We start from the raw sequence: 19,628 nt of genomic DNA on the forward strand, positions 1-19,628 counted from the left end.
GGAGAGAGTCGATTCCTGAAAGTTCTTCTCTGACCTCCACATGAACGCAATGGCGCCTGTACAGCCACCCTTCATCCCAACACACACAGCATAAATATACTTAAAAACATAACTTAAAAATTCAAACAGCTGTTTTAGAAACAATCAACCGACAGGCCAGAAAAGAATGGGGGTGAGGCTGAGAGAGTTCTTGTTGGTTTCAGTTCCTCATCCCAGTTCCAACCTCCTCATAAGCACACACTTGCTGCAGCTCACAGATCTCGCTGGGGTTCCCTGACTGTGTTAAGTAGGTGAGTGGGACCTCCTGACTTCCTTTCCTGTGACAATGTGGAGAGGCTCTTCCATAGAGTGTCCAGCAGTCACGACTTCTGACACACTTTTAGGTCGTCATACATTTGTGAGCAGCTACTGAAGAGAGAACTTCCAGTCTCCAAATAAATGACTTAGAAAACTGTCCTGCTCGTTCTAAGTTAGGGAATTACAGTGCCAGCATAATTCAATAATGTCATTATAATTACACATTTGTTTATTACATAAGTGAAAGTCAATCTGTTACGTTATTATGCAGATTTGGAAAACTGAACTTTCTAGGTTAAATAAAAACAGTTTCAGAATATAATTAGTGGCTATAATTATAGTAATGTATCAAAATATATCATTAGCATTCACCTGGCATTGTAGTTGCTACTACAGAGCAATGAATAATAACAATAATACGTTTAGCATTAACTTTCAGAAACTTACAATAGAGAATGTTCTGAAATTCTTTCATCTCTAAAGGATCTTAACTTCCAGCTACCTGAAGCCAGTACCAGAGCTAGTCTCTGCTCAGGACAGAAGCTCATTCATGACTGCCGTAGAGAAGCACATTGCCTTCAACATCCATAGCTTGCTTGTGGATTTTTTGGAAAATTATGTTTTACCCAAAATCTGTTTTTTTCCCCACTCCTCACATGATTTTTCTCTTCCTACACTACAATCAAGCTAACTACCGCCCTTTAAAAGATGACTTCAGACCATGGTACTCAGATCACATCTCTTTCTTCAAAATGAACATATACACAGTTTTCAATCTGTCATAAAAATCATATCATGAACAAGCCTATTTATTCACAGAGGCCAAGGAGAACTTGATGTATACAGTGGCGCTATGCTAGCACTTCAAAACACAAAGCTCTACACAGCTACTTAAGTTGCATTCCATGCCAGATTTCACTGCCATTTCTTCCATGAAAGAGCATTCTAAGATCTTCCCTAGAACGTCAAGAGCAAGAGCAAGCTAAGGTCTTACCTACAATGTCAAGATCAAGAGCAAGCTAAGGTCTTACCTAGAACGTCAAGATCAAGAGCATGCTAAGGTCTTACTACAACATCAAGATCAAGAGCACGCTAAGGTCTTACCTAGAACATCAAGGTCAAGAGCACGCTAAGGTCTACTACAACGTCAAGATCAAGAGCATGCTAAGGTCTTACCTAGAACATCAAGGTCAAGGGTCTGTGCTAGTTTTCTTGCTCCATCAGCACCAAAAATATGGGTTTTGTGTTTACATTTTGGACACTGGAAGACACTCATGTTTTGGACAAGGCCAAGAACCTAGAATAATAAAAACACATTAAAATTGAAAATACAGCACATCATAGTTTACAATTTTATATATTAATTATAGCATGTAATTCATTTACTGGGCACCTAGTAGTGGTATATTGTGAGTATGGCAGGGCTCTCTGCTCTTGTAGAGCTCACAAACAAGTGAGAGATGAGGACAGGTCACTAACATAGCCATAAATGCTAAAAAGGGATAACAGGAGCTAAAATGCTTGGCCAGGGCAGAATTCTCAGAGACAATTGTTGCTTCAGGGACAGTAGGTAGGCAACCTGAGAGGCAGTGGTGTCTGCAGCCAAGACACAGTCAGGAGCAGGAGCACAGCCAAGGCTGCAAATGCAACAGTCGTACATAGCTGGTCATGAAGTGGGTGGTAGGGTCCCAGGGAGGTGAGGAGAGCCAGGGTCACAAGGAGGTGAGGAGGGCCAGGGTCAAAGTTAAATCACTGTAATAATTTGCTGTCTGCTCTAGCCTCTTCAATTTTTGTCACTGTCTCTTTCTGTCTGTCTGTGTCTCCTATCCCCCTCTTTCTATTCTTCTTGTCCAACACAAAGTGACCAACTTCCTCCTCTGCCCGCTCCCCAAGCGCATGGAGCCAAGCAACTGTGGACTGACCCCTCTGAGACTGTGAACCAAGTTAAGCCTCTCCGTTCCTTCAGGTATTTTAGTCATAGCAACGAGAACAGCGACAAATCAGAAGATAGGACATTAATGCTCATGAGACACAGAAACAACAAAGGTTTCTGAAGTGGTAAGCGAAGGCACGTGGGGAAAACGCAGCTGTGATGACAATGTGCTGAAGAACAAGAGAGGAGAAACAGGAACAGGTGACAGAGGACAACAGTCCACAGTCGGCAGCTAACACACTCGGGGCTCTTTTAAGTCACGTTCTGGAGTAAGTGCAAGGACAGTGTTCCTTTCTCCACACACAAACCCTGATTAGTGATGGTTTTTATCATCCCCACTCTTCGCTGAGGAAACTGAAGCTAGCAGAAGACACTTTATCTCTTACTGCTGCTATTTGAATAAAACTTTAAAATTTCACCAACAGTTCCCATCTCCTTCTTTTTCCCAGGCTTTAGGCATAAAATAGACCTTTAAGAAACTTTATTACCCAACAGTACCACTGAATAAGCAAACAGGTCTTGCGAATGTCATCTGCATCCATGCACCTTGCAGTCTCACTCATATGAATTGAAACAGTGGCTCTCTCCTGGACTAAGAACGCAGAGCTTCACGGTGAGAGTGTAGATAGGGATAATTGTATCTGTGCCGTCCTATCTGCTCCACCATAGACCCTCGCTGTAGGAGAGTATTAGATCTTTTGCATTTTAAATGAAGACTAGCATTGACAGCCCATGATGGCACTGATAGACAACGGTGATAAGATTGATTATTGTCTGAAAGGAGGAACAGAGAAGATAAAGGCTGTCTACACACAGTGGAGGAGTTGCGTACAGCGCAGAAGCAGTGGAGTCGTGTGCAGCACAGCTTTTCAAAGCAGTTCATACACAGTCTTTGGCTGATGCAAAGTAATACGAAAAATAAAGCACACCATGTTTTGGGAATTCAACACTACCTCCAGAAGGCTAGGAGAAAACGCAGCTCAGTGTCATAGGTTTGTTTGTTTATCGACTGTGACTATATAATGTCCCCATTGCTTGGGCAGTTTAACTGCCATTTAAGTTGAATGTTATATATACCCTGACTTTAGGGCTTTCAACATAAACATAAAAAACACTACTCAATAAGAGAGAACACGAAAAACACAAATACAGTGAAAATCTAGGTTGCTGCATTTTAATATAGAGAGAACAGGAGAAGCTCTTAGCTTAATCTGGAAGCTCTTAGCCCCACGGCATAGAGGCGTAGCATGAATGTACCTGCAGTTTCTGTGGTTCACCTCTCATGATCACACTATCCTCTGTGGACTACAGAAACACCCAGATGCATTCTCTGCAGACCGCTCAAATGTCACAAACATAAAATATACAGATATAACCAAATAGCATTTAATGTGCACTTACATGCCAGTAACTGGGCTAGCCCCAAGGGAGAGCCTACAGTGGGGCGAGCAGAGCATTAAAGCTCGAACTGTAATTGGAGAAATGGATTGAACAAAAAAGATTTGTCCTGGAAGTAAAGTACAGAGTGTTATGAGAACAGAGTGGAGAGGATTTATTGACTCCAGTGTCTGAGACAGTTTCGTTAAGGAAAGATCTGACCTAAAAGTTACAGAAAAGCCAGGCAAAAACAAGGAAAGAAAAACATTTATTCGTGAGTAGGAAGTACATGCGTGGGTATTCAGATGTCTGCACTCTGCAAGTGCGAAGAGCAGCCATGGAAGGGTTTGGGTAGCAAAGGCCCCCATGCCTATATCTACAGTAATTTTATCCAGAGGTTTAAAAACAACATGCTATGATGAGAAATGAAAATGAGTTTGTCTTTGTTTATTTTTCTTAGACAAACACAAAGTCAGGACCACGTGCTCAAAAATCAATCGTGTGGGAGGTGATGGCCTGTCTGAAATACAATCAGTTCTCCTCCTGGGCACAAAGTAGGGATTTTTCTGCTTTCCAGTTAGGTGAGAACACACAGCATGTCTAGGCCAAAGTAATGTGGGCAGAAATACCTGCATTACTTATAGTGAAGATCTCGGGGCTAACTCCCCCTTCTGTCCTCTTTGTCCTGGCGCCCCAACAGTGGCTGCTTTGTCAGTACCGATGCCATAGTTGAGTACCACACAGAGAAAACAGACACACGGGAAAAGAGAATCCAGCTACTGTTGACTAAAACCATCAGATAGTTACTGATACTCAGAACCCCACCTTGCCTTAGCTTATACAAAGGGAGGGAAAAAAAAGAATTTTCTTTCTTTTTTTTATGATTTCCGTGTGATGTCATTTTTGTAATTTATCATGAAAATAACATAATAATACTACAAAATACATGTGCTATAACACATAAACATATATAAAGCATAAATATGTTTTGGGTTATATGAAACACTGATGGGGGAGAGTCTTCTGTTTTGAGTTGTTTTCATTGGTTAAATAAATAAACTTCCTTGGCCCTTTGATAGGACAGAAAATTAGGTAGGCGGAGTAAACAGAACAGAATGCTGGGAGAAAGAAAGCCGAGTCAGGCAGTCGCCATGATTCTCCCACCCACTTGTAATAAGAGCGGCAGGGCTGCGTTCCTGGCACCCGGCTGCCCGCACTGTTAGCTTTACCCGAAATAATTACACGGAAACTGTATTCTTTTAAACACTGTCTGGCCCATTAGTTCCAGCCTCTTATTGGCTAGCTCTTACATATTGATCTAACCCATTTCTAATAATCTGTTGTAGCCCACGAGGTGGCTTACCAGGAAAGATCTTAACCTGTGTCTGTCTGGAGTGGGAGAATCATGGGGACTCCCTGACTCAGCTTCTTTCTCCCAGCATTCTGTTCTGTTTACTCCACCCACCTAAGGGTTGGCCTATCAAATGGGCCTAGGCAGTTTCTTTATTAATTAACCAATGAAAGCAACAGATTAGAAAAAAATCACTCCCACATCACCACCCGACACAGACGCAGGTTAAGATCTTTCCTGGTTAGCCAGCTCGTGGTGCTACACAGAATATTAGAAATGGGTTAAAGCAAGCTGTGAGAATTAGCCAATAAGAGGCTAGAACTAATAGGCCAGGCAGTGATTAAAAGGATACAGTTTCCGTGTAATTATTTCAGGTATAAAGTTAGCCATGAGGGCGGCCGGGTGTTAAGAACGTAGCCTGCCGCTCCTTATTACAACAAAACACCATTTGACAAAAGTGAAATTAAAAGAAATGAAAACCAAACCCTCTTGCGAGGGTTGAACACTGAGCTCTCATGTATAGTGGTACTGAGGGTAAACACCCCGATACTGCTTCCTCATCTGCCTGAATAAACTAACTGCACTTGACTAGAATTTCTGTCTCAAGACCTTCACCCATATACCACTTGGCTTCATTATTAACAGCAGCAGCAAAGGTGGCTGTAAGGGAACAGCATGGAGTCTAGAAGTGACCTCTGTGTGAACGTCACAGCTGTATAATGGGAAGGACACAGCGCTTGCAGGCTAGCTGGGTGCCGCAGGAAGCTGGCATACCATGGCCCACCATTTACACCACACAGACACTAACTTCATGCAAACCAGAAGCTCTCAGGAGAACCCAAGCGGGGACACTTACAACCTCAGAGGCAGACAGAGAAACACTAGAGATAAGCCGAAGCACCTATAGTTAAATAGGACTCTAACAATAGGAAGAGACAAGCAGGTGCCATTGAAAGGAAGGGGAGACTATAGAGCAGGGCATGGCTTCTACAACACAAGCTTTGCATTAGACTTTCTATTGGAAACAATCAATAAAGCCAGACAACACAATGAGAGACAGGTAAAAGCTTTTCAAGTATCTTATCAAAGAAGACATCCAAAGCAATCTGAGTTAGAAAAAATGAGCACCAGTACGATCAAAACCAAACCCAAGAGAAACACCCACAGCCGTGAGGAGGAACAGCTCGGGCTTTGGCTGCTGGCCTTCTGTAAAGCTGCAAAGCCGTCGGGCCATATCTACCCACTGACTTAGACTAGGCCCACTCCAGGTAGCAAACCAACCCAGATGCGAGCACATCACAGTGGGACAGTTGGGAAAGTGCCCAGATGTTCACTAAGGGTCAAGCAGGCACATTCTTGCATGCCCCCACAGTGCAGCAAATCAGGAGGCACAGCCACTGTCCACCATCAATGTGACATTTGTGGTCATGACCAGGCCAACTGCATCAGGTTCATGACGACAAGCACTGTGCCACCCCAGTCACAGGAAGCTCACAGACAGGCCAGACTCCAGCTTCATGAGCGGTGTTCCATGTGAGGAGAGTGGAAGGCCGTAGGCCCTGGGTTCCATTTACTTTGAAGTGTTACTTCCCTTGACCAACTCCCAACCTTAAAAACCACCATTTTATTCTCTTCCCCTGTGAGTTAAGCACTTTAGATCTTATATATAGCTGAAATCATGAAGCATTTGTCTTTCTGTGCCTGGCTAATTTTACTTCAAATGATGCCCTCCAGATTTATCTATATTGTTGCAACAACAAGACTTTTCAGGCTGAACAGCGTTCCACTGTGAATATAAATAATGATCTTTAGTTGCTCATCTGTTGGTGGTCATTTACACTGGTCCCACATAATGGTATCTGTGAATAACACTAAAAAGAACTTAAGAGTGCAGGCATGTCTTTGGTATGCTGACATTAGTTCCATAGGATCTTGTGGCTTTCCTCTTAACAGAAAAGACAATTTGAAAGGGCTGGAGAGATGGTTCAACAGTTACGATCAAGTACTGTTCCTGCAGAGGACTAGTGTTTGGTTTCCAACACCCTGGTCAATTGCCTGTAACTTACAGCTGACAGCTACCTGTAACTCTAGCTCCAGGGGACCCTATGCCCTCTTCTGGCCTCCAAGGACATCTGAACTCTTATATGTTCATACCAAGAGACACACAATTAAAAACGAAGTCTTTGAAGGTTTACACAGCTCTATATACTCTCATGATGCTGTAGTAATTTACACTTCCTCGAGCCATGTGCAGGACTCTTCCTCTGCTTCTCCTAGGCTTGTCCATTCTCTTGTAGAGCATCTTCCAACAACGGCGCTCAGAGGTTTTCCTTTGCATTTCTGACAGTTAGTGATGTCCAGAACTTTTCACAAACCCAATGATCATTTCGAAGTCTTTTTTGCACTCTTTCCCTTGCAGCTGGATTTTGAGTTCTTTGCATATTTTGATAGTAGCCCCTTATGCTGGTTGGTTTTTAATCAACTTGACACAAACTAGATATCCGGGAAGAGGGGATTTTAATAGAGATTATGTCTATATAAGATCAGCCTGCAGGCAAGTCTGGGGGGCATTTTTTGGACTAACGATTGATGTGGGAGGGCCTTTCTCACCAAGGGTGGTGCTAACCCCGGGCAGGTCCTGGGCTGTATAAAAAAGCAGACTGAGAAAGCCAGTGAGCAGCATCCCTGCATGCTTTCTGCTTCTGTTACTGCCTCTAGGTTCCTGCTTTGAGTTCCTTCCCTGAACTCTTTCAATGATGAACTGTGATGTTGGAGTGTAAGAAGAAATAAACACTCTGCTTCCCAAATTGTTTCTGGTCATGTTTTACCACAGCATTAGAAACCCTCACTAAGACACCCCTTACCACACACGTAGTTTGAAAACACTTTACCCACTTCACAGTTTGTCTCTCTTTCTGTCAATTGCTTTCTTACTTATGGTGATGCAACACCGTTTTCCCATTTCTATGTCTGTTACCTCCAGAAGGTCCCTGCCCAGAGGAAGGTCACAGGGTAGCTTTTCTCAGGTCTTCTTCTAATAGGGCTATAGCCTCACCCCTTATACTTATGCCTGTAAACCATCTGAAGTTGGCTTCTGTACAAGTGTGAGACAGGATCTAATTTAATTCTTTTCAGGTGATACCCAGTTATCCCCACACCATCTATCAATGAGACTGTTCTTTCTCCATTGCAATCTTGACAGTTTGGTTTAAAACCAGAGAACAAATGCATGTATTTATTTCAGGACAATTAGTTGCTCCGTTTCTTGACTACAAACAATACTGTTCATCTTATAAAAATTCCTTGAGCTACTCACTCACAACAGTGTCTTTTATGTAGACACGTTTAGCTCAACAGTTGTTTTCAGACAGGAGGTGCTCACAGGACTGAAGAGATGCTCTGTGGTTAAGAGTGGACACTACTCTTGCACAAGACTTGAGTTTGGCACCCGGCACCCACACCAGGTGGCTCTCAACCACCTATAATTCCAACTTCTGGGGACCGGGTGTCTTTCTATGGCCTCTGTGGGCACCTATGCTCAGGTGCACATAATCCACACTTGTCTCTGACCGCCATATAATTACAACTCTTAAAAAAATCTCCAAAGAAGTGATTATAAGAAGACTGGTTTAATAAGGCGTTAAGAACAAATAATGGAGATGATGTGATATTAGGCGTCTGTGAACCAGGACCCAGAACCTTGTGCTCCAAATGGAAGCTTTCCATAGAAGCAAAGAAAGTAGGGTAAGATTACCATGTGCTCCCGGAAGAGACAGCCTCCTGCTCTTCCCTAACACTGCAGTGCACACCTGAGACATCTACCCCCAGAAAAGTTCCAAAATGACGGGGTCGTGCAGTCCATCCACAAGGTAGCCATGAACACGTACATGCTCACACACATAGGAACACAATCAAAAGTGGGCAGCTGTGTATGCTTGTGAAGTGAGCACACTCATGTTACCAAGGTTCTGTTAAGTAAACTTCTCCAAAAAGCATACAAACCTGTTTTTTAATACAATAATTTTATCTGATCTTGAATTTTATAGGAATGAATTATACAACGAAGCCCTTTTCTCTCCGTGTGATTCATCTAGTTAAGCCATTTATTTGCAATGCGTTTTCAGAGAGCCCCAGCATTCTACAATCTCCTCTTCTATTACTGCACATATGGGCTATTTCTAAGCTTTGGATGTTGTAAATTTGCTTCTATGAATGCTTTTACATTTTCTTTTTAAAGTCTAAGTAGCAGATTATACCCAGATATCATTCCTACAGTGGCTTGAATTTGCATTGCCATAATTGTGAACAAAGTTGAGCACATTTTACATGGTTTTTGGTCATTTGTATGTCAGCTTCCACAATGTGCCTATTCAGGCATTCTGTCTGCTTTTGCAAACTATTATTCTTTTCTTACTGAACAGTAACAATTCCCAGGGGAGGGTGGCAAGGTGGCTCAGTGGGTAAAGGCCTAAGTTCAATCCTCAGAACCCACATAAAGTAGGAAGAAGAGGACCAACTCTACAAAGTGGTTCTCAGATGCTCACACAGGCATCATGAAATAGGAATTTCCTGTCCACATTATGCACATGTGTGTGTGCACACACAAAAATCTTTTATATGTCTTTTTATAATTTTTAAATAGCTTTCATCTCAAAATTATATTTTTAATGCATGGTTAAACTTAACTTTACCTGTTTTATTTTTACATTAAAAAATACAGCTACCCCAAAATTTAAAGTAACACTCAAAGCTTTCTTTGTATTTCCATTGGACATTGCTACCTTAGACAAAGTCTGACCATGAGTGTACTTTGGAAGTCACCCTATCTAGTGTCAAATGTACAAAGCTGTAAGAAAACATTTTACCAGGATCTGAGATTTATTATAAGTATTTTAATTAATTGATTAGATTTACTGTTAATATTGTTATCATTGTGTGTTCATGTGTGCTAAGGTCATACATGGAGATCAGAGGGCAACTCCGTGATATCAATTCTCTGCAGTCATTTATGTGTATATATATGCATACATGTTATTTATGTGTGTATATATGTATAGTTTGTCATATATATCATATATTTTCTCTCTAAATAATTAAAAAGGAGAAATCCATGATTAATAAACGCAGACTGCATGACAAATGACTATATAGGACAGGGCTAGCTATGGGAAAGTCTGCAGGCAAAGTGTGAGCAAGGAGCTTAGAAGCCACTGTGCTCCTGATGAGAGAGCATCCTCCAGCCACTGGGGCCTGGATAGGGCAGCCAGCGGTAACTAGGAAACATCTAGAACGTCCACATTCCAGTTCTGTTCCGAGAGATTCTTCTCCTAAATAGGAAAGAAGCGATGTCTATATGAGCCACGCTAAAACAAAACAGCCTCCCACCTTGTGAGTGCTTTAGACACCGCTAAGCTGTTTATGTTTATTGAAGGGCTGCTGTGTGTGTCCTCTGATAGCAGACACATTAAAACAGCAGCTTTCTGCTGCCTTCATTTACATAATGCCACGGAGCTGCAGCTGTAAGCATGCTCAATCATGTTTAATGCCTCACCAAAGTATGAGCTCCTTTCTTCCCTTTTACCTCGGCTAGTTTTACTGGAAGAAAGCAAATATTACATGCCTGACTACCGCCAGCCACGTCCCCCCATCTCACATGTTATTCCAGCATCATTCCCAGCCATCAAGGGCTCAGAACGCCACTTCTTTTATTAACGTTTTAAAATGGATTCTCTTGAAATATCAACATTGCTCTGAATATTGGATTTTTGTGTCTAAATGTACTGAATTAAGTAGGCTCAAAATTTTATTATCTTCTTTCTATTTTAAACCCTGACTCGGGAAAGCAACAAGTAAGACTGTCAGGCCACGACATTAAAAGCTACGTTTTAAGAAGTACAGTGTGGTGGGTGGGCAGGGCGTGGCACACTGCTAAGTAGAGAGATGGATAGTGACATGGAAATAAATTAGATCTGTATTGCCCTGCACCTGAATGGGGTATGCACCTGAATGAAGCATGCACGCATATGCCATTTAGGATTTTATTTTTTTTTCTTTGACATCCTATAACCAATGCCTTCATCTTTCTTTTTTTTTTAATTTATTTATTTATTAAGGATTTCTGCCTCCTCCCCGCAACCGCCTCCCATTTCCCTCCCCCTCCCCCAATCAAGTCACCCTCCCTCATCTGCTCTAAGAGCAATAAGGGTTCCCTGACCTGTGGGAAGCCCAAGGACCGCCCACCTCTATCCAGGTCTCCTAAGGTGAGCATCCAAACTGCCTAGGCTCCCCCAAAGCCAGTACGTGCAGTAGGATCAAAAACCCACTGCGATTGTTCTTGAGTTCTCAGTATTCCTCATTGTCCTCTATGTTCAGCTAGTCCGGATTTGTCCCATGCTTTTTCAGACCCAGGCCAGCTGGCCTTGGTGAGTTCCCGATAGAACATCCCCATTGTCTCAGTGTGTGGGTGCACCCCTCGCGGTCCTGAGTTCCTTGCTCGTGCTCCGTCTCCTTCTGCTCCTGATTTGGACCTTGAGATTTCAGTCCCGTGCTCCTCTGTCTCTGTCTCCTTTCATCGCCTGATGAAGGTTAATATTCATGAGGATGCCTATGTGTTTGTCTTTGGGTTCACCTTCTTACTTAGCTTCTCTAGGAACATGCATTATAAGCCCAATGTCCTTTATTTATGGCTAGAAACCAAATATGAGTGAGTACATCCCATGTTCCTCTTTTTGGGTCTGGCTTACCTCACTCAGGATAGTGTTTTCTATTTCCATCCATTTGTATGCAAAATTCAAGAAGTCCTTGTTTTTTACTGCTGAGTAATACTCTAATATGTATATATTCCATACTTTCTTCATCCATTCTTCCGTTGAGGGGCATCTAGGTTGCTTCCAGGTTCTGGTTATTACAGCCATTTAGGATTTTAAAAGTGAGATGGGTGCTCTTTTTTTTTCCTTTACAGGATACAGAAAGAACGAACAGGGAAGCCTGTGTCTACACACCTCCCAGAGACCAGAGAAGCAGCCATGGTCCACGAGGTACAACTTTTTGGGACCTTGCATTCTTAAGTCTCTAAAAGGAGGGTTTACACCAGCTTCTGACGTCTGCCACGGAAACAGTAACAGTCAGAGCCACCAATCACAGTACTATACGCTAAGTAATGTAAGTGCTGGATACACAATCTTATTCAATTGCCATTATGACCAGCAGAGTGGGGATTACGGCCCCTGTTTCATGGATGAGAACCCTGATGCTGACTTATCTGCTCGAGGTCACATCGTAAATTATACAGCTACAGTTTGGTCTAGGTCACTGATGTGTGTGTGGAAACAGGGTGACGAGTAAATGGACTGAGGGACTTTACTCAGGAAGAAGTGGCCTTCATAATGACAAGTCAATACAGTCTAGTAGAGCAATTTAACATAATAATTAAAGGCATTGTTACAGATGGCTGACTCCCATCCTCCTTTGCACTAAGGACTTCTCACAGATCGTAGGCACGGCAGCCTTCCTCAGAGTCTCCGTCTGCGTCTGGGCTGTCATCAGAACCCTTGGCCCCATGGCTGCAGCTCACTCTTCGGGGCTCCCATTTCCTCTGCTTTCACTTCCCCACTTGAGCAAGCAGAGCTCAATGAGAGGCGAACACTGGACTCCTAGACTGGCTATGATACTCCGGGGTGCCCACAGTACCAGCCTCAATTCTGGATGGGCTGCACAACTCACAGGTGAGAATGTGAGCCCTGGAAAGAACAGACTGCTTGAGGGTACCTAGTGGAGCTCAGCACCTCACCAAAGTGTGGATAAATCCATGCAGGTTTCCCTGTAAACTGGAGAAAATGATGATCTCTTTCTCTCAGGGTGCTGTGAGGGTAAGATGAGACTAATTCAGTAACTTAGAAAAGGACTCTAGAGTACACGAAAACTTCTAAGAGAGCCCATGGAAGGACAGAGGAGCCTGCATCCACTCTTTGAACATAGCTGAGCAAGTGTCCTTGTGGTATGATTAAGCATCCTTTGTGTATTTGTGTATTTGCCCAAGAGTGGTACAGTTGGGTCTTGTAGTGGATTGATGCCCATATTTCTGAGAAACTGCCAATCAGCGTACAAAATGGGAAAAGATTTTTTTTCTCACCAACTCCGTATCCAACAGACGCCTGATTTCCAAAATATATAAAGAACTCAAGAAACTAGATATCAACAAGACAAATAATCCACTTAAAAACTGGGCACAGAACTAAACAGAGAATTCTCAACAGAAGAATCTCAATGGCCGAGGAACTGCTCAACACCCTTAGCCATCAGGGAAATGCAAATCAAAATGAGTCTGAGATTTCATCTTACACCTTTCAGAGTGCCTAAGATCAAAACCACAAACAACAGCTCATGCTGGAGAGGTTATGGAGCAAGGGGAACATTCCTCCATTGCTGATGGGAGTGCAAATTTGCACAGCCACTTTGGGGCAATACTTCTTTAAGTACATCTTTATCAGTCTATAACAAAATATCTGAGGATAAATGAAGAAAAGAGACTTCGAGCTCACAGTTCTGGAAATGACAGGATGTGGCACCTGTAATAGCTTAGCTGTCATGAATATCTCATGGCATACAGAAGGGGCTTATGGGAAAGGGGAAATCATTCCAGCAAGGAGGAAACCAGACGGTGATCTGGGTTATATTATTTTAACCCACTGTCTCTTCTGAGAGCATGCTCAGTGACCTAACAAATATATCTCCTCTTAAACATCCCTCCCACCACCCAGAAAACCAAGCTACCAGTACAGGACCCTTCGAGGGACAAACCACATCAAACTACAGCATCACAGAAAGGAGAAACAGGTGAGAATGAGACCATTTAACAAAGAGAGAGTAAAACTACTTCACCGTCACACCGAGCAGAAAACCAGCTCCTGGTAGATTTATTAACGGCAAGCTAACTCCACACGTCCCCTGGACTTCTGCTTGTTTGGTGTGAACCCCACGAGGCAGTCAACTGCAAGCCTGCCAATTCCATGAGTTTCTCCTTTCACTGCCACTTTTCTGGATCAGGCTCTGGCTGCCATCACCTCCACGCTGGTCATAGAGAAGCCACATTTTACACCTGATCGCCTAGAAAGGCACGTGGATGTGTGTTTATAACAGACAATGTCAGGAAATGAGGGTTTCTCTTAAGAACTTGGGCCGATGCGCTGTAAAACCTTTGGTTATATCTTTTCCTGGGCGGATTCATGACCAATGGTGCATCACATTGTGCCGTGACGGCCCTGACCATTTTGCTACTTCCTTACTGCTCCATGCTTTCTTGGATCTTTCTATCAATCTCCAGCAGATTAAACATTTTAAAGATCTGGCCCAAGTGCATCTTCTTCCTGGCCAGCTTTTTATGGCTCCCTCAGTCCAGACAAACCAAGAGATGCTCAACACTGCTGTACTTGCCTGAGTTTTCAGATTTACATATCCTTAACAGGAAGGATCCTACCAAGTCCATTCGTCTAGCACATATTTAGTGAGCAGCTACATGTTCAGACGCAGACCGAGGTGGGCGGTCCCTCCACAACAGAGCTTATTGTGGAGCTGTCTCTGCGAGAGGGGAAGAGCACAGCGAGGCCAGAGAGAGGGCATGTTCTCTTCGCTAACAACGCTATGCCAAGTCCCCAAGAAAAAGTCCACTTGTCTAGCCTGGTACCTAAGGATGGAAAAAAAGAGATTTCCGAAGTGACACTGAGGGCAAAGTGTGCCCAGGTGGGAAGTGGCACACTGAAGACCTCGAGGACACCTGGGGTGCAGGAAGCCTGCAGAAGTGGAAGGCCACGGTGGCTGTGACAGAGGAAACGGCAGAGCAACCTATGCCCAGGGGAGGATGAACAGTGGGCAGTGGGTGGCATCGACCCTGGGTCACAGGGACAGTATGCCTTTGTGCCAGGTGACTGAGATGGGCAGGATGGTTAGGGCAGGCTCTCTTACCACCCAGGAACTTTTGGACTCTTCTAGGAAGACAGACAGACAAACCTGCAATAGGGTGAGAGGCGAACTGGACATGTGGACAAGGGAATAAAATCAAGCATTGTTAACTTTAGGTGGCACATTGAGGGGGAAATGAAACTCCCCAGGGCAAGTAACTCCTGAGCTGAAATCTGAAAAGTGAACATGGGTTTCCTACGATGGAAATGACTTCGTCACGCAACAGATCACCACGTCCAAAATTAGAGAGTCTGAAAAGAAGCAAATAAAAGAAAAGCTTTTCCAACACTAGCCCCACGGGCCCAGAAAAGAATGTTTTCTTACTCTCAGAATGCAGGGCCCCTTTGACATCACAGAGTTAACCAACAGGTCAAAGGTACTAAGAGAAAGGCACTGTTTTTCTTTCTGACGTCATCATAGAAGGTTACGGTGATGCTAGTCAGCTTTTGTCAACTTGACCTAAACTAGAGTCACCTGGGAAGAGGGACCTCAGCAGAGTGATTACTAATTATTACTAATTACTAATTGACACAGGAGCGTCCCACCCCCGTGGGCTTGGGCTGTATCAGAAAGGTGGCTAAGCAAGCCAGGAGAAGCGAGTCAGTGAGCACCCCTCCTCCATGGTTTCAGCCTTGATTCCTGCCTTGGCTCCCTCAGTGATGGACAGCGGCCCTTACGATGAGATAAACCATTTCCTCCAGGGTTGCTCTTGGCCATGGCACTTATCATGGTAATAGAAAGCAGACTGGAAAGCAGTGCTCCACATAAAGGACACTAAGTATCCGCACATAGGCATGCGTGGAATACATCCGCTAACAACTGTTTGTTGAGTTAAAGTCGGGCGAGCCCTTATGTAACGAAGAAGAGAGTAAACACACTTTGGGGTACTTTTCAGGAGCTGAGCTAGTTCCCAAGAAAGGACCGAGTAAGAAAATCCCTGGGAGGCCAAACACTCGCGTGGTGAAATAGCAGCAAGGCACGTGAGGTGCTGTTGGGAAAGGAGGTAACAAAAGTGGGTCAGAATGATCCATACATAAATTACTCATTATTAAAAAACGGATAAGGCTAAACATTCTTACATTTTTGAAAAATAGTCTACCTACAAATTCTGCTATAATAAGGAATTGTTATAGTTCTTTATCATTTCAGGCAGAGGGCAAAATTTAATCCTTCATCTTCTTCCTCCTTTCCCAAGCTATGCATTGAGTTAAGAAATAATTTAAATTAACTTCAAAACGTTCTTGCAGACATCACTAAACTCTGTCCATACCAATGAATTCCAATGACATCACTGTTGCCATGGTAACTAATGTACTTCAAAAGGAGGGAAAACAGAACAAGACTGAAAACCAGGGAAAGGGAATAAAGTGGAATAAACAGCGCAGCATCACCCTTGCATTTGTGGAACACGTTTTAATTCCAAATGCTTTGCCATTTCTTAGACTCTGGGGCTTTTAGAGCCAGAAGGCTCTCGGGAGTCAGCACAGTCGCCTCTCACTGATAACCAGCCCCATTCCTAGAAGCGGCACCATGCTTGTGAGGCTGCACACTGGGCCCAGGCCTGGAAAGTTCTCATTACTGTGAGTCTGTTTTTTGGGTTTAAGAGATGGTTAAGACAGTCTACCTGCTTTTCAACTGTTTTTACAGCACAGAGAGCAGGTGATTAAATCGGGGCCTAAAAAGAGGCTATCACCGAGATACAGCAGGCAGATGTCCAAAATGCAGCGGGAGGAACAATTAGTTCCACGCTGGAAGCAGCCACAGAATGCACAGCTCCAGCGACTTTCATTTCTCGCCATTTAGTTCCAGCACACCCACGACCACATCCTGGCCCTGTCAGGACCCAGAACAGCCCTAACTCTACAAACTAACATCACAAATGTGACTCCAACAGCTGCTTCCACTTCTCGTTAACCCTGGATGCAGCCCTAGGAGCCCACGGAGCCCACACAGCCCACCACTCCTCACTTCCTGGTGATATTCCCTCGTTACCATACTGAATGTTCACCCTTCCAAGGCACCTAGCCAGCATACCACAGCCCGAGTTTAGTGATTAGCCTCTCTTCCTCCGTTGTGTTCTGTGAGGATTATCTGGTCCACTCTCTGACTTGGAGACAGTGGGTGGGGGACTGGGGGAGGTGGATGGGGGGATGAGGGGAAGAGGGGGAGGTGGGACAGATCCATCACAACATATGAGATTTTTTTCTCATTATTTATAGGTCAAGAAGGGTCACAGGTCTCAGAGGAAAATAACACCTGAACTAAAAGTATACATGCTGAATGCGGCAACTATGGTCATGAGACTTTGAACAATCAGAGTCTAGAAGGGCCCAACCCATAGCCACTACCATCTCAAATGACAGCGGAAGTTGAATGATCATTTCTGAGGGGAAATGAGAGAGAAAACCTGATTCCTGCTTTTTAAAAACCCATTTCCTTCAAGGGTTGGCTGAGTGTGGAAGCACAGGCAGGGCTGGGCCTCCGCAGGCAGGCAGGGGCTGACCTGAACCGTGGGGCAGCAGTAACAGACCAATGGCAAGGAAACCTCATGTTTGCCAGGAAGGGTTAGCGATCACGTGATAACTCAGCGCCATCAATTCTGGTAGGAGGCCTCTTCTCTCTTTGCCACTTTATATTTTAATCTCACACCCCTCAGGGCCTGCAGTCAGGACTTTATCTAGTTTCTCCCGGAGGATAGTACAGTCACAGGCTCAAAACAGGCAATAGGAAACTCCTCACTCTGCAGTGGCCATGTGGTTACCGTGGCTTTACATTATTTCCAAGAGAAGTTTCAGAGCCTAGAACGCTGGCTCTAAACTGGAGAACCACATCTTTGGGGCTCCCAGAAAAAATAGCCGCAGTCATCTGGGCAGAAAGCAGACAGGTTCCTTCAGTCTCGCCAGTGTCTGTCTGTCCAGTCCGTGCACACAGCTCCGCTCCAGATGTGCAGGAGTAGACGCACTGCGGGGAAGATCACCTTGGCTATTCTGTGTACACTGTCTTATGACTCTCAAGGCTCCTCTCAGAGAAGAACACTTAGAATGCGTCCCTGAACTTTCTCCTGTACTGTGGTCTCATTGAAGACTTTGAGAAAAGTTATGAGTTCTTTACATACCCAAACAAACAACATTATCACACTGTTTGTAACGGAGAAGAGGGCAGAAGAGAGAACTATGAGAACCCTGAAGCTAATACACGGGCCTAAGGTTTTATACATTGTTACATGTATGTGTATGTGAGCACAGGCGTGCACTGCACAGCGCACATGTAGGTCAGACGACAAATTTGTGAGTTGGTTCTCTCCTTTCACCTTCACACGAGGCTTCATGAGGTCACAGGATGTGTTTTATCACTCGAGACCAGAGTTTTAAGGCCCTGTTTCTCTTAGCTCTAAAAACTACTTGGAGAGCCATATGGACAGAAGCATGAGAGGGGTCTTGTTGTAACTGACCTCTGGTACTATTCCAGGGCTGTTGTTGAGACACTGAAGAAGGAAGGACCTTTTCCTTACAGTAAGGAAGAGGGGAGTGTGTTTAAGATATTGCTTCTTCCTTACAAGCATCTAGTGAAAGTCTCATGTGTCTGGTCTCAAGCAAGCAGCTTGTTTTAACCATGTGCGAATGGACAGTGTCTTAATTGGTTACATGCTTTTCCCTTTGGCTGCTAGGAAATTCAGAGCATATTTAAGTTTCTTAATGGTATGCAATTGTTTGCTGACTTTACTTTGGGCTCCATCTGATCTTAATTATTCTTTGTCTATTTTTATTACATTCTTACATTATTTTGTCAAGTACAGAAATACCCCCTAGAAGAACGTGGGCTATCTAGAGTTAAAACATAGGCAGCCAGAGGAAAAGGAGTTACCTTCTCACTCCTGTCCCACAGGCCGTCTAGTCTATCAGGAAAGCATTTCCCGAGATGCTCAGGAGACTCTAACCGCATTTGGAGAGCACAGCTCCTTAAAAAGCTTGCGATCCCAGAACCCTGCTTCAGAATCCTTCTTGATTGGCATGATGTTTGAACACTTGTGTATCCTTACATGTGTTCTACAGTAACAGGCAAGATCAACCGGGAGTTTCATGAAGTGTTCTCCAGAAGGCTAAACTAAAACTGGGTGCCGCTTTGCTCATGGTTTGGATCTTAGGCTAGACGGGTCTCACACTTTCACCAGCGAGGGAGTCAATGCTTACAGGCACGTGGACTTTCCGAAACATCTCTGCACCCCTGCGTGCATCCGTCAGCGCAATGTCCTGAGGCGTGGAGACAATCACAGCACCTGAGCGAAGGGAAATAAAGCGAGGTTATCTCTTAATGCTTGAGGGAAGCTTGCTTCCAACAGGATCTTATCATGTGCTCAGAGTGGGCTACATTACCTGGCCAAGACTCACAAGTTTGACCCAAGCAAATAAGAAGGTCGACTTTTTCCATTCCTGCCCTTGACTCCTGGCTTCTAAAATCAGCCGACTGAGCAGCAAGCATAGCCAGAGCAATCTCTTCCCATTCAAACATGCATCAGTGAGACGGTACCAGGCCAGTCTTTCCAGGTACACCCCAGAGAACGAGGATGGCCCACAAAGGACGCCGCATTGTAACAGAAGACGCGCACGAGGCCATGGAGTTCTGACAGAGGGACAAGAAGGAGCACCACCAGGACAAAGGGGCAGTGAGTTTGTGTGTAGGGTGGGGGAGTAGAAGGCAGGGAGAGCAATGGGG

General features: G+C 44.1%; 1 protein-coding gene across 3 annotated transcripts in view; it reads right to left on the reverse strand.

Moving 5' to 3' along the window:
• Positions 1 to 19,628, reverse strand: part of Nubpl (NUBP iron-sulfur cluster assembly factor, mitochondrial) — a 183,555-nt gene that overhangs the window by 8,401 nt on the left and 155,526 nt on the right. For all 3 annotated transcript variants that reach the window (XM_075947420.1, XM_075947421.1, XM_075947422.1), the window contains 2 exons: positions 19,106 to 19,191; positions 1,474 to 1,594 (listed from right to left, as the gene is read on the reverse strand). In XM_075947420.1, coding sequence (XP_075803535.1) covers positions 1,474 to 1,594; positions 19,106 to 19,191 — 207 coding nt within the window. The remainder of the gene's footprint in view (positions 1 to 1,473; positions 1,595 to 19,105; positions 19,192 to 19,628) is intronic.

The sequence above is a fragment of the Microtus pennsylvanicus genome, chromosome 14, assembly GCF_037038515.1.
Source record: "Microtus pennsylvanicus isolate mMicPen1 chromosome 14, mMicPen1.hap1, whole genome shotgun sequence".
Classification (NCBI taxonomy): domain Eukaryota; kingdom Metazoa; phylum Chordata; class Mammalia; order Rodentia; family Cricetidae; genus Microtus; species Microtus pennsylvanicus.